The sequence below is a fragment of the Apteryx mantelli genome, chromosome 18 (genome assembly GCF_036417845.1).
Source record: "Apteryx mantelli isolate bAptMan1 chromosome 18, bAptMan1.hap1, whole genome shotgun sequence".
Lineage (NCBI taxonomy): Eukaryota > Metazoa > Chordata > Aves > Apterygiformes > Apterygidae > Apteryx > Apteryx mantelli.
Genome location: NC_089995.1, coordinates 2,425,553 through 2,440,422, shown reverse-complemented (window position 1 = coordinate 2,440,422; position 14,870 = coordinate 2,425,553). Strand labels below are relative to the sequence as shown.

The following is a 14,870-nucleotide window of genomic DNA, read 5'->3' as shown; positions in this document are numbered from 1 at the left end:
TAGGAAACATATTTTAACAACACTTGGAGACAGTTAAATTCAGGCAGAATGCTCAGCACTCTGCCTCCCTCACATCCCAGGTTTCTGTGGTGTGCTTTATACACAAATTGTCTGGCTTACAAAAATGTCAGACTAAAGAAAATAAACACATCTCATTCAGATCCTTGCCTCCATCACCTCCAGGAAAAGAGGAATTTAAGCATATTACAAGCCAGGCAGAGCTAACCAAAGGAACTCTAGGTCCTTCAAGTTAGATTACCTCCCAGATCCCCTCTAAAAACTAGTGCTTCTGGAATGAAAGGGAGTGAAGAAAGGTTACCGGTTGCTCTTACTTGAACTGTGAGTTGCAGTGCTTGATGTGGTTTTGCAGCAAGCCGATCCCCTTCTTGGTCTTGATCTCATTCACTTTGATTAGATACTGAAGAGAAAAGGACACAGGGACTGAATTTGTAGCTTAGAGAGGAGATGCTTTTTATGTACTTTTTCATGTTCCCCCCCACTGCCAGTGAAGAGCAGTGCATTGTGGCCCTTTCTGGCAGTCTTGTCCTGATGTGAGCGCCTCACGTGGCTTTTATGGGGTGAGAAGCTGGTGGCAGGCAGAGCCATGAACACAAGTGCTTTGACAAGGGTTTAAAAGCACCCTGCCAGCAGCTCTCCCATGGCCTATCATCAACACTCCAGCACTTCACTACCCTTCTCAGCACCAGTTGAGATCTGGACAATAGAGTGGTGGACACTCGGAGGTGGGCTTTCTGGGCTTTCTTTATTGGGACAAACACTCAGTTTATACACCCTAAAAAGATTCACCAAAAGGCAACCCAACACAAGAGCCGTGGTGCTTTCACGGAAGAACTGCCAGCATTGCTATAAACCTTCAAACCTCATCACTCAAGAGCCAGATTCCTTCAAGACACACTTGACTTCACCCATACACAGCCTGACCCTACTGCTACCGCCAGTGCTGCCAACCTGCCTCCCTACATCCTATATGTGGCTGGCATCTCAGCCTATCTTGAGGACCTTCAGAAGCAAGCTGACACTCAGATTTCCAGCCCAAAATTATCTGCCACCTCACAAAGTCTGTTCTCACCCATAACAACTTCACATTCAAAAACAAACACTTTTTCCAAAATAAAAGTGTGGCTGTAGGCAGAAAAATGGCCACACAATATACCCACCTATTTGTGGCCCACCATGAGGAAGTGATTCAAAATAACTAGTTCTCAACCTGTGCTATATCTAAGATACAGAGATGGCCTTTTCAGTCGGTGGGCTGACAATGAGGAAAATTTCTATTCTGTGTATTTCTCCATCAGTGTCTGGAATACTCTTACAACAGCATCAGCTTTCTAGACATTACAACTACCATAGAAAAGACAACGTACAAATTACCACGTACAGAAGATCCACAGGGCAATATAGCAAGCTAGCTTCTAAATATATACAGGCTACGCTGGCCAACCTCAAACTTCCCTGTATTTATTCTGAGGGCATTATTCAAAACAACCTCCATCCATCAGAAGTGTTTCCTAGAAGACAGCCCCTCAGAAATGGCCTACATGTTGAATTAGAAACCTGAATGCCACACATGGACTCACATCAACACAGAACGAAACCTTCCCATGATCTGCGAGCTCTTTCTAAGGACAGTGCAGCTCTGTAAGACAAGGAGTTCTGATATTTGCAGTAGAACAGTAGTTTTGGTATGGACACAGTAACCACTTCCAAAACGGGAGGAAGAGGGACAGAAGGGAACAGGGGGAATGAGAGTCATCCGCCAAGCTGCCCAGAAGTGCTCAGACATGGCTGAAGTGGGGACCAGCACGTAGGGGGTGCTTCCCACCGGGAACATCCTTCTCCCAGAGCCTGCCAGGGCCTCGGCACCAAAATCCTTAGCGCCTGGCAGAAGAGAAGCAGCTGGGGAAGATGTACCCTGGCTAATCCTCCCCCTTTTCTCCTCTGCAGAGGCATTTTCTAGCCATTGCTCATATCTTTGCTTTAAGTGGTCAGGATCTGCAGCAACCCCAAGGCCAGGATCAAGAAGAAGCAGCTGGTAAGAAGCCTCAATCCAAGGGCTTTGTGGGATTTTTCTCAATCTGCATCTCTACTACCAGGTTAATATAGGTTCAGGCTTCAGATAAACTGCTTCATCAGCCCCTCTCACCCAGAGCAGCTCACCAGCTGAGGGAATGGGCCCAGCACAATGGACTCGACCTGCTGAGCAGTGGGCTCTGGAGATTTGCAGCCCACCTCAGTACTGCTCCCCAGAGGCAGAGCAGAGCAATGCTGCCAGTTCTCCAGGCAGAGCCTTGGGCCCCAGGGCGCTTCAGCATCTCAGAAAGGCAGAAAAACACCAGCCATACCACAGACACAAGCACGACTGATCAGGGATAGAAGATAGTCACAAATGAAAAATCAGTGTGTATTCAGACAACAAAGCAACTTGAGAACAAGCCCAGGTCAGAAGACAAGTGAGAATCGCCACCATGGGAATCACTGCTGATGTCTGCATGCTCCAGCCTGGGGTTTCCCGGGGCTATGATGTGGCTGCTGTGTGCCAAAGGAAGGAAAACTCGTTCCTTGAATGCCAATACAGTGACTCTGAAACAGCTCCAGGAGCAGACTTGAGCACCAGCAACCAGCACTGTCCTGGAACCCCAAGGGAGGACTGCAAAACCCAGAGTCTGGTGTCCAAGGACTGCAAGCAGAGTACAGGGCAAGTCAGGTTACAGTAAAGGTAATCCAGGAGATGACTGAGGCAATGCCTAGCTTCAGGCAGGAAGAAACGGGGAGCACAGCATTGGGATCACAGCTTCACTCATCTCTGGAAATGGGGCATGTTAGCCTGGACTCTGAGCCAATGGCCACAGCTCAGCCTTTTGGGGAGCAAGCAGGGAGATGCAGGAGGCACCTGTGACAGCCGAGGCTATTCGGTGACATGAGCAGTGACACTGGCACAGAGGAACTACACAGGCAGAGTGTAAAGAACAGGGACAGGGAGGAGTTGGGCAGACTCCCAGGGTCCTGTGCTGTGTTGCTGCTGCTCCAACCCGCCCCGTCCTGCATTACCTCACACATGTTTAACTGGAAGGTCCTGCGCTCCTTCTCCATCTCCTCTGCGATCTCACCTCCGCTCACCTCACTCCTCACCATCCCATGTTGCTTTGCCAGGTCTCGCTTCTCCTTCTCAATTTTTGCACTCAAAGAAAGAGGAAGGATACATGAAAGACTCCATCTGACTGTTCTTTGGTGAAGTCGGATAAAAACAAGCCTCCAAGTATGACCTTGGGGCAAGGAAGCATGACAACTTACAGTTTGCTCTCATAGTCTTTGCAGGCCTTCTCAAATGGTTTTTTGAATTCCTAGGGAGAGCCAAAGGCACCACTTAATGACTGTGTCCAGGACAGGCTCTTCTTGAGCCTTAACATACTGAGTTCCCACTGGGTCACCCTAGCAGAAAGGGCCTTGCAGACTAGTACATGACTGTCCATAAGACTGTCCCTCCCCAGAAAAGTATCCTCACATGTCTCTGCACCTACATATACAGCAAACAAGTATCCACTCCAGCGCAGGTTTACTCACAGGCACTACGTACTTGCTTGCATACACACTAATACACGTGCAAATAGGCACTAGGCATGCAAATACACACATGCATAGGCACCACAACATATATCATACACATGTGCATCAGGTAGACATGTACATACCTACACTCAGATTTCACAGACTCACATTTTTAAGGGAAGAAGGAATCACTAAGACATCTGGTCTGAAACACCCAAGTCAGAAAGTACCTACCAGTGTCTCATTTGTTGAAGCCAGAACACTGTGTTTGACTAAAACACCTCCCACAAAGACATCAGAAACGTGTCTAAACCTGACAGCATCAAGAGAATCCAATTATTCTTCTATGTATTCATTTAATGGTGAATTAATCTTGCTGTTAAAAAGCCATAATCTGTTTCTAATTTGACTGGATGGCTTTAGCTTCTCTTCAGTGGTTACTATTTTGCTATGTTCAAATGTATTTGTTTACTCAGATCACCCACGTTCTGCCCTTTTCTCACTGTTTACTGCTCTGCAAACCTCTGTGTCATAGAAACACAGACTAATTCAAGTTGGAAGGTACTTCAGGAGGTCTCTAGTCCACCCTCCTCCTCAAAGAAGGAGCAATATTGAATTCAGACCAGGTTGCTCAGGGCATTGTCCAGGCAGACCTTGAAAGCCCTAAAGATGGATCTCTCATAGCCTCTCTAGATGTCTGTTCCAATGCTCCACTGTTCCTCAAGGTGATTTTTTTTTTTTTCTTTATGTCAAAGCAGAACCTTGCCAGGACAAATTCTCCCTTCTGATGAAAATACCAAATAGATTCAGATCAAGCACTGATTCCTGTGGGACACCATTAGAAATATCATCAGCTTGATCATGATTTCTTGTGGACAGCTGTTTTCATCTCTCTCTGCCAGATTTTCTTGGCTCTCTATCTTCTTGACATTGTCTATAACAATGCAAATAGAGGATTTTTTCCTTCACATATTTATATTCTTTTATCAACTTACTACACTCCACTTGCTCTCTCCTTCCACTTTCATGTTCCTATATAGTGCTAGTTCCCAATTTTCTGCCTAAATGCTCCTAATTTTTCTCCATATTTGGCCATTAGTCCTTTGGAAGTCCCCAAGTTCTGTCACAGGTCTCAACCCTCTCTTTTCATAATCCTGCCGATAGTCTTCCCAAGCTTTCCCAGAGGTTCAACTGCCCGTTCCAAGGGTCCCAGGCCCAGCTCTGATACAACTGAGCTGTATAACTTTGGCACAGACTTCTGAGGCAATTGATAAGTTGGGGGAAAAGCTGTGAGAAAGTCCATAGAGTCCAAAATAAGAAAAATAAAATTACAGAGTCTGGGTTGTTGAAACAGGATCAAGGATTCAAGAGAAAAAAAACTAACATGGAAAGGTATAAAATCCTAAAGGAAGAAAAAACAGAGAGTTTGTCAGTGTTGTCAGGGTCATCAGTGTCGGGTTTGGTGGAAGACAGCAACTCAGCAATACCAAGAATCTGCTCCAGGGAGCAGCAGAGCTGACCTTGCTCCTCCTGACATGATCTGCCTGGCCAGCACAGACTCCTCGGGTGTCTTATCAGGGTGGTAAGCACATTAATGCTTAGTCTAGTAGCTCATTAAATCCTAGCTATCTTTTGTACATTTTAGCTAATAAATAATTGCTCTATAGCAGCAAGTTGTACATATTCTGCTTGTAGAGACCCTGTGCCCAAGGCTAAAAGTACCTGAACAAAGTGACCCAAAGAGCAATGGTAGCAGATCACAACTGGCAGCTGCTTGATCATGTTAGATGCAAGCTATGAACCAGCAATCCCTCTACAGTGACCTAGTTCCAGAATAGCAATCAGAGTCAGTTCATTCATACAGCCTTCTCCGCCCTAAAACATCCACAGGCACTTGCACTGATTTGCTCAGATACACACAGCGACAAACACACAGAGCTGAAGACCTGAGTACAGTCACAGAGACAGGTACGTGCAAGAACCAAGGATCACCATGACCTTTCCATTGGTTAAAAAAAAACAAAATTAAATAAGCATTTGATGCTTTTCCTAAAATCTACACTGATTAATACTGAGAAGTTCTATGAATGTTCTACAATGTGGAAAAGCAAATTATACATTCACTTTAATACTTGCAATCTTGTAATCTCTGAGACATATGTGGATATACACATGCATGTTCAGATTCACACAAACACCTGTATCCTAACACATGTATGTGCAGGAACCACAGGTGGGCCTGCAAGGGATGGACCTCACTGAGAGACAGTGGGGGAGTCTGTGCACCTGGAAACTGTAACTATTTGGTGTACAACAGTTTTGTTTTTCCCAGTGTAGTGAACTCTTCCAGACTCCTCTGAGTTCAGCTGTGTGTTCAGCTGCAAAACAAGCAGAGGGACCAGCTAAGGGGCATTGCTAGCCTGACTTCTGGTGTGAGGCCCCAGCCTCGGGAGAGCGAGCAGGACCTGGCGCACAGGTGGCTCAGGCAGGCCAACACATATCCTTGCAACACCCTGCCAGAGAGTGGGACGTGGGCCAGGGATGAGACCCCACAGCTGCCACTCTCTCTGTCTCCATCCCCCGGCTTGCTAGCACCTTTTTTTTTTTTTTGCAGTCCTTTCAGTCTCTGCTTACCCCTTTGAGCTCTTTCAAGTCGCCCTTTATTAGTGACTCCAGGGAAAAGTTAATGTTGTGGTACAAGCTCTGCAACTGAAAAGGAGAGAGAGATTATGTAGCCAGCACTGCCCAGGCTGGTCAGACTAGCATGAGATCCCCTGGAAATGCCAAGCTGGATCCAGCTGTTGATGCAGCCCTCAGCTCTATGTCTCAAAATGTTCAGCCCCCCCAGCCCTGCGTGGGGGAAGAGTGTTTTGTGCTAATACTGCATGAGGGGGAGTGAGACCCAGGGCCACAAAAAACATTTGTGGACTCAGTGCATTCCTGCTGCCCTGAGACCTACTTGCAATAGCTCTATCCCTCTTCCAGACCGCTGCTCCCTACTGATAGCTACATCCAGGCCACCTAAGGGTGTCATCGGACATATCCTGCTTCAGTGGCTTGAGTCCCAGGCCTGGTGCCAGCACCTGCGCCACTCCCTGTGTTGAGGAAGCGGAGCTGTTTGGGAGGCTGTGAAACAAACCACTTTAGAAAACAGTCACCCAAAAACCACCCCTGGAGATTTTCAACACTGAGCTGGGCAAAGCCACAGCTAGCCTGATCTAGTGTTGGTGATAGCATGGCTTCAAGAGCCAGCTCTTCTGCGATTCCCCCCGGCACTGCCCAGCTCCTTGCTAATCCCCAGCCAGACATTTCAACATAGCTGAAGGGCCAGGTTTAATCAAATGTGTCACTGCAGCAAAGTTTGCTTTCTCCTGAAAGCTCCTGTAACTATTTCTGAAGAGCTCAAGAGGTACCCCAGCTCACCCTGAACCTCTGGAAACTGGTGCAGGAGATATATCCCGGCTCCTTGGAAGAGGCTTTGCACCGCATCCCCCAAAGCCCTTCAAGACTGACTCACCACCATGTAATAAGCATTGCCTGTCGTTTACCTGGCCCAAACCTTGGCTCTGATCAATGGGCATGATTCCTTGGGACTCCCATTGGGCTCCTGTAAGCACTGTGTGCAGAACGGGAAACACCCAGCCTCCTTCCTGGCCGGCCACCATGTGAACTTGCCTCTTCTGAGCAGCATCAGAGGTTAGCTGCCAGTCAGCAAAGATGGCTTCAGCCATATAGGCTGTATCACCTGCTCTAAAACAGCACACTACACACTCCTACCTCTCTCTCTCAGGAAGGAGATGAGCTCAGACATCCAGACTGCAGACCAGTGCCTCCCACTCTTCCTGGGGCGTGTGTCAGAGGCAGGCCCCCACCAGTGTCCTCCTGACCCCTGTGAATTGGGGTGCCTGTGATGGGACCCTGCTTAGATGCACATGTGGAGGACAGGGTTGCCTACCAGGCTCCTGACAGAGGTCAGCAGCTCCTGGGAGAAGGCTGCGAATGTGCTAAAGGCGTTGGCCAGCTGCTCCTCACCCTCCAGCTGGTAGTTGGCTGAGAATTTCTCCTGGGCAGCGATGTGGGCTTCGATGTGGCTGATGAGATCTGGAGGAATGTGGACAGTCCCGAGTGCGCCCAGAGGGAAGGCCCGGATGAATGCCCACCCCTCCCCCCCCCCCCGCCTCCCTCCCAAGAGTCACCATGCCTGGCTCTGCTCTAGGACCAGAGCATGTGGCTCCTGCTGCCTTCCACTGCCTACCATCCTACTACCTGCAGCCACTGCCCAGCTCCCATGGGCACTGCGGCTCGCTCTGCTGCCAGCTGGCAAAGGGCATGAACAAAAGCAGCTACAGAGACCTGAGAGCTGCAGGCCTGGGGAGATACACACACCTCAGACAGTGGACACATTTCCCACACCCAACTTCCCAGCTGCCATCAATCCAATCTGCTGTGAGGACTCCCCTCAGCCCCCTGTCACCCATCTCCCCACTCCCTGGTCTCTGTTCTGTCCTGACCTTGTCCACAGGCATGCTCTGCCTTCACTGCTTTCCTCATCTTCTGCAGCACAACTCGGTCTGCATCCAAGGCCTAGAAACACAGAAAAGACAGTCACTGCCTACATCCATACAGACACTTCCATAACCCACAGAGTTCAGCACAAGTCTCAACATCCCCATGCCTGACTGCCCTGCCAGCAGGTGGATGATGGCCTAGTGGTAGCAATCCATATGTATCATAAATGCCAACAAGCCTTCCTGATGGTCTTCTGGAAGAAGTGATCAAGCATAAAGAGCAAATTGGAAAATATATCAGAAAAAGGACTGTAGAGCAGGGGGTTTAAGAGACAAGAAAATCTGTTAGCCACAAATTGTGTTTCTGTCACTGTCCAAGCCATTTCTGGGGCTGGAAGGAGGAAGCATGGGTGGCTGAGGGGAAGGGTTTGGAGGCATTTAAACTCTCTGCTTATCAGAGACTGAATGAGACAGATGCTATTCACAGAAGTGCTGGTTGGTAGGGCTCTAATGCAATCTCTTGTTTGGAGCAGGACTATTGCCAATACTAGATCAGGTTGGCCACACTTTGCCTATTTGAGTTTTGAAACCCTCCAAGGACGGAGATTCCCCAATTCTCTGGTGTCCTTTTGCAGGGGTGCCCCACCCTCTGTGGAAGCAATTTTTCCAAACGTCCAGTCTGAACCTCCTGAGCCACAATTTGTAGCTGTTGCTCCTTGTTATACCATCTGACACTGCCAAAAAGAGCTTGGCACTATTGCCTCTGTAATTGCCTTTTGATGAGCTGTAGGTTATCAGCCCCCCCCCCAACCTGCCCAGTCTCCTTTTTGCTTGGCTAAATCAGCCCAGCTACTTCTACCTCTGCTTATTTATCACCATCCACTGGCCCCTCTCCAATTTCTCCACATCCCTCCTGATTTCCAGAGCAGTGTTTCAGGTGTGGCCTATTCACCAGACTGATGTGAGTCCTGACAGCTCCTTGGCCAGACTGGCATTGTGGGGATTGACAGGACTTTGCTCTGCATATGGGCCTTACTGCCAGAGCTGGAAGACAGGGCCCAGCTTTTAAAAACCAGAAACGTTGATATTTGCATACAAATGGTTTTACAGCAATTTGGTAACACAAAGAAAAACTAAGGGTGGAGTTTCATGCTACAGTTAAGGCCATTTAACAACTGAATGGAAGGAGGTGTCGGATAAGCACCCAGGGGAAAGATACCACAGCTGTCTTTGTACTCCCTTGTGCAAAGCATGGTCTGACGCCTCACTGACAGCACTACATCAGCCAAGCCACATGGGTGAACCCCTGTAACAGGTGGACATGAGTCAGGCTCTTTGTTGAACAGCAGTGTCAAGACCATGGCATTTTTGGGACTTCGCCATAAACAAACATATAAGTACCCAGGGACCATTAGTGCTGGAAACTTAACTGCATGTTTCCAGAGCTCAATGCAGTGAAGCAGAGATGCTGAGATCTTGAATTATGGACTTAAATCCCCAAATAGGGGTTACCAGACTTTCTGCTGCATCTCCCTGCAGAGCTTAGAGCTAGCCAGGCAAGAGCTGCCATCCATGACCCTTTGCACTTGCACCTTTTTGTCCAGTCCAGTTATGGGACTGAGGTTTCTAGCCAAACACTCAGGCTCCAGGACTGAGACTCCTGGGGTAATTAATGCAAGACACCTCTAGGGCCAGCTTGACTGTGCTCACACCAAGCATTACAAATCCAGGGAACTCAGTGTTATGTTTCAGAGAAATCCCGGTGAGTTAAGGTAAGAAGGGAAAAGGTGGGATAAGGCACCTGACATGTTTGACCATTGCTCTTTGGCAATGATGTTGGAGGGACTCATCCCTGTGTTTGGAAAATCAGTTTAAACTAAACCAAGATCTCAAGGACTAACATCCCAGCACAACCACATGGTTATTGTGAGTGCCACCACAGGGCAGGCACAGTCCCCTGCCGGGCTGCAGCTTGCTGCAGTTGTTTGAGCCACAGCTTGTGGGATTCATCTCACTAACCTTAGACAGCCCCCAACCATGTCACCCAGGGCTTGCTTCACAGGCAACAGAAGCAAACAGGCATGTCTCCAACACAATTCTTATGGCCTCTTTCAGACAGCACAAGCTTACAATGGGCGGTACTGCTGGTCCAATGTTTCTCTCCAGCAATTGCACAAACAGTCAAGGGAGGACCAGCCCAGGCAAAGGGCATCCACTGCAGACTTTCAAATTCAGGGACACGAACCGTGCCCTGGGGGCTCTCCCCTGGGTAATGGTGGGAGAAACACTGCCCCACTCAGTGGTGCATCTGGAGGAGCACTAGAGCATCGGCAGCCAGTGGGGACCACCGTGACCAGCCACCCTGACCTGCAGAGAGATGCCAACGGGAATCCAGAACAGTGCTTCCTGCTGCTGCTCCTGCCATGCTGGGGAGTGGGGCAGTTGCTGGGAGGATATAACGCCAGAAAAACATGTGCTCTGGATTTAAATTTATATTGGTGGAGACTCCATCTCATCTTTTGGTATATTGTCTCTGTGATTAATGACATTTCCTGTTAAAACTGTGCACCTCATTTCTAATCTGTTTAGAAATCAGAAACGTCTAATTTACACATCTAGACAATGGGTTTCATTACACCTTTGAAGACTGATGACTCTATTCTCACATTTCTGCCCTCGGGGCCAGTATTACCAAGCTCTGGTTGAGTCATCCCTGACCTCCTCTTTGTATTGCTTTCTCTGGCCCTCAGGCCTCCAACCACAGGCCCCTCAAATACCATAGCATTTACCCTGCTTGAGTGTGTGTGTGTGGGGGGGAGAACTAGGTGATCTCCAGAGGTCCCTTCCAACCTCAACCATTTTGTGAAGGGCTACAAGAAGATCAACACCTCAGAGAAACCTCTAGGCTATCTTTAGACATTAGCAGCACAGAAAGGCAAGAACACAGACTTTATCTCCAGATCTTTATACACACTGGTGGCGGTTGACAGTGATGGTGCCTGTGGACCCTCCAGTCCCCGGCGCCACACAGGGGAGAAGCGGCAACCTCAGAAGGACTGCGTGTGGCAAAGGGGCAAGCTGGCACTATCACACGTGCTGAGGGAGCTCACCCTCCATTCTCACACATGCAGGGGCCCATGTCATGCAGGCCTGCAGGTGCTGCACACCCCAATCACTCTCACTCATGCACACTCTTGATGGGAAATCCCTGCATCAGAAGTCAGATGAACTGTCACAAACATAGTCTAATCTCCTGAAAAGTCTTGACGCAAAAAAATAACCTTTCAGTTATTGATTTCCTCCTTCAGCTGGGGGCACAAAATGCAGCTCATGCTTTTCTCTCCTGTTCATGAAGGAGAAAGGCAGCCTGGAGTGATCATGCTCCTTTCCTGGAGGTGGAGCAGTCAGAAATGTCATTAGTTTTGCAGCAAGGTTGAGTGGGAGTGTGAGGGCAGCCTGGGAATGTTCTGACCCTGTACAGAGGAGCACTGGAGCCTCATGGAGCATTTGAGATAAAACAGCATCTGAAGAAAACCAAGGGGACAAAAGCTGAGATTATCACCTGGACCCTTCAAAGCACTGGCTACTTTCCCAGTATACCAACCAGAGGAGTTACAAGGTGCCACCAGAGAGTCCCTTTTGCTTTAATGTCCTGCACAGGTGCCTTCCTCCCAGCCAGATCACTGCCCAAAGAGTCTAAATAAAACCTGGCTTTAATGTAAAAACAAGCAGGAGGAAACACATGCCACAAACCCCCTCTCAGCTCTGCTTTGTGCAGCAGAGGCAGCAAAAGAGACACAATACTTACAGCTGAGCTGTGTGCTCAACTTGCTGTGGTGCCTCTTTGACACCTGGACTTTTCTCCAGATCCTCCAGACACATGCCCCCCCCCCTCCCCTGCCTCCTCCCAGAAGCTCAGGCACCTTGTGGGGGCCGTAAGTTCACCAAGCGCTTCCTGGCAATAGCCAGTTCACAGACAGAGCTGGCAAAGATGTTAAGTGTTGGCCGTGATCTGTTTCCAAAAGTTTCAGTGCGAGACTCCAATGCCACCTTCAACATAGTTCCTAGTATAGGGATGTGCCAGGGGACAATGATATGGGCACAGACTGTGGAGGCAAGATGTGAGGAGGCCATAGAGCTCACTAATGCTGTTAGCTTCTCACACAGGAATAACCACACAACAGAGATACCAGCTTTGCCTCTGGAGCTGAACTGTCCATCAGACTGCGATCCAGAGGAGCTCGCCACAGTACTGGGCATTGCTGGGTACTACATGATGCAGGGGAGGATGCAGAGGAGGAACATGGACCAGAGGGCCTTCTCTGGTAGTAAAGCTGGACAAGAGTAGCAAGGTAAATGAGGGCTGGTAGGAAGACGAGGGCTTGAACCTTGAAGGCCAAGTCTTATACAAACCTGGAATAAGGAACTTTTGAAACAGAGAAAACTCAGATCGGAAATAACAGAGTTTGTGAAACATCCCTTCCCTTCCCACTCTGGTGTTGCAGGGTGCTACTTTCCTTGCTCTCAGGCCAATAACCAGTTACTTGTTGGACTGTAGCAAATCCTGCACAACCCCCTAGGTTACTGGGAAATGTCATTCTTTCCATCTTATCAGGAGCCTGCGTGTCTGTGTGATCCATGCCCCTCTCAGCAGCCTGCCAGCCTGACATTGCTGCAGTCTCCCTCACCTCTTTATGTCTCATACTCCACGGGCCACTCCCTCTAAATGCACCATTTATTCCTACTCTCCGATTTGTCTTTTAACCAAATATTTAACCATGGGAATTCCTTCCCTCCTATCCTGTGGCAGCTGAGTTCTTTTAAAAGCCTTTGATGAGGGATCCAACTGAACACCTCTGGAAATCCAAGTGGACAACACCAGCCAGCTATATCCTTTGCTCTGAAGTTTGCAGATTTTTTCATAAACCTGCAACACATTGGTGAGTCCTGATTTCCCCCTGTAAAAGCCATGCTGCCTCTCCTCCAACAGACCTATATGCCCTGAATATCCATTAGACCTACTGCCTCTTTGATGAGGTTCCTGCTCCTGCCTGTGTTTGAAAAGGATTACTGATTAGTAATTAGTAATAGTAATTTCCATCCCTTTTAAAAATTGTTCCTCAAAGTTTTTTTGGACAGTCATATTTGTGCTTCCACATCTTTCTGCTAGTCTATGATTCTTTCTGGTTTTTCTCATTTGGACATACCGTTCCTCAAGTGAACACTCATTTTTATTTCCAATATTTACCCATCACAACTTTTCTTTCTTTTTTATGGAGGGAAGAGGGGAATCCTTCTAAAGTCTCTTTTGATAAGTGGAAAATGTTTGCTTTGAGCCTTCCAGGTGGTGTTTTCAAAAGGTCTCCATGCCAGCTGGAGACATTTTTCCCTTCTGCATGTTTCTTTTAAGTTCTTTCTAGCTTCTTAACTTTTATACTGTTTTCCTTTTCAAAGTTAAGTACAATAATGGTGAGTATTTTGGTTTTCCCTTGCTCCAGCAACAAAGTCAATTCTAATGACATTGTGGTCATTTCTATATGCTCAGGACTAAGTCAAGTTTTCCTTCTCTTGTGGATGCCTGATTGTCCATGGATACTTTACAGAGCAATGTATAGAGCTACATCTTCAGTCTAAGCATCCTACACCAGTGTGGCTTTTACTCAGATGGAGGTTAAAAAAAGAATTCTTAGTGAGCCTTTTAGTGATCCTACTGCACCCCTCTTCTGTTAACGCTGCTTACTCTGTCTTTCGTGAACACTTCATACCCTGGCACTACCATGTCCTGCTGTCCCTCCACAAAGTTTTGGTACTCCTATTATGTCAATATCCATCTTTACAGCTAGACACAACAGTTTTCTCCTTATATTCTTGGACTTCGAGCATTTGCATAGAGACCTGCAGCAGGTGGGTTTCATTTTCTGTTTCTTGTTTAAATGAGACTTTACTTGTCCCAACAGTTCTTTGTCAGCTCCAATTTCACTCTGGTCACCCTTTCCTTTACTTGAAGGGAGCGAGCTGCTCCTGCTCAGAGCACACACTTCTGAACCAAGCACTCTTCTGTACTTGTCAGCTCCCATTCAGCTTAGACGAAGTGTGTCTCTCTTGCAGAGGCTCCACCTGGGCAGTTTTCCCAGTTCCAAATATCTCTGATCTCCTCCACCGTAAACCAGATTTTTAGCCACACAATCAGACTCTGTTTGGCCTTGCGCTTGGCACTGGGAGGGGGCATTTTGGAAACCCTGGTCTTCAACTTCCTAATAGCCTCCAGAGTCTCTCTCTCTCTCTCTCTCTCTCTCTCTCTCCCCCTTCACTCCCTCCTGCTACCTCTTCCCCAAGCTGTTGCAAGAGCCTGTCCAGGTCCCTTGTGATGCCACTCATCTTTACATGTCATCTGTTATCAGAAGTTCAGCTCTCCACACAGATGCTCTGATCTCCCACATCTGGGCCTGCCTCCTCCTTTCTCCTGACAATCCCCTCCCTGAAGGTATAACCTAACTCCGAAAGTGACTCAGCCCCACCTTTGGGACCATTCTCTGCTTGCTAGATTGATGCTTTCAGGCCAGGAAGCTCTCCTCCCTCTAAGGAGCAGCACCAGGGTGTCTGCCTCAGTGGTGAGGCTGCTCCATGACAACCCTGAAGCTCTCACCAATCAGCAGCTCCACCTCTCTGAGCTCCCCCAGTTCAGTCAGCCCAGCTTCAAGAGCAGCACTTTCTCCAAGGATCATGAACTGCTTAAATTGCACACAGCAGCTGACCACAAGGCACAAAATTATATATCTGGCACTCAGTGCAGGA

At 48.1% G+C, this 14,870-nt stretch overlaps 1 protein-coding gene across 1 annotated transcript in view; it reads right to left on the bottom strand.

Annotated features, from left to right (window-relative positions):
• Positions 1-14,870, bottom strand: part of LOC106499896 (arf-GAP with SH3 domain, ANK repeat and PH domain-containing protein 1-like) — a 38,500-nt gene that overhangs the window by 21,055 nt on the left and 2,575 nt on the right. The window contains exons 2-7 of the mRNA XM_067307959.1: positions 8,079-8,151; positions 7,523-7,668; positions 6,202-6,276; positions 3,313-3,362; positions 3,070-3,199; positions 333-418 (exon numbers count right to left, since the gene is read on the bottom strand). Coding sequence (XP_067164060.1) covers positions 333-418; positions 3,070-3,199; positions 3,313-3,362; positions 6,202-6,276; positions 7,523-7,668; positions 8,079-8,151 — 560 coding nt within the window. The remainder of the gene's footprint in view (positions 1-332; positions 419-3,069; positions 3,200-3,312; positions 3,363-6,201; positions 6,277-7,522; positions 7,669-8,078; positions 8,152-14,870) is intronic.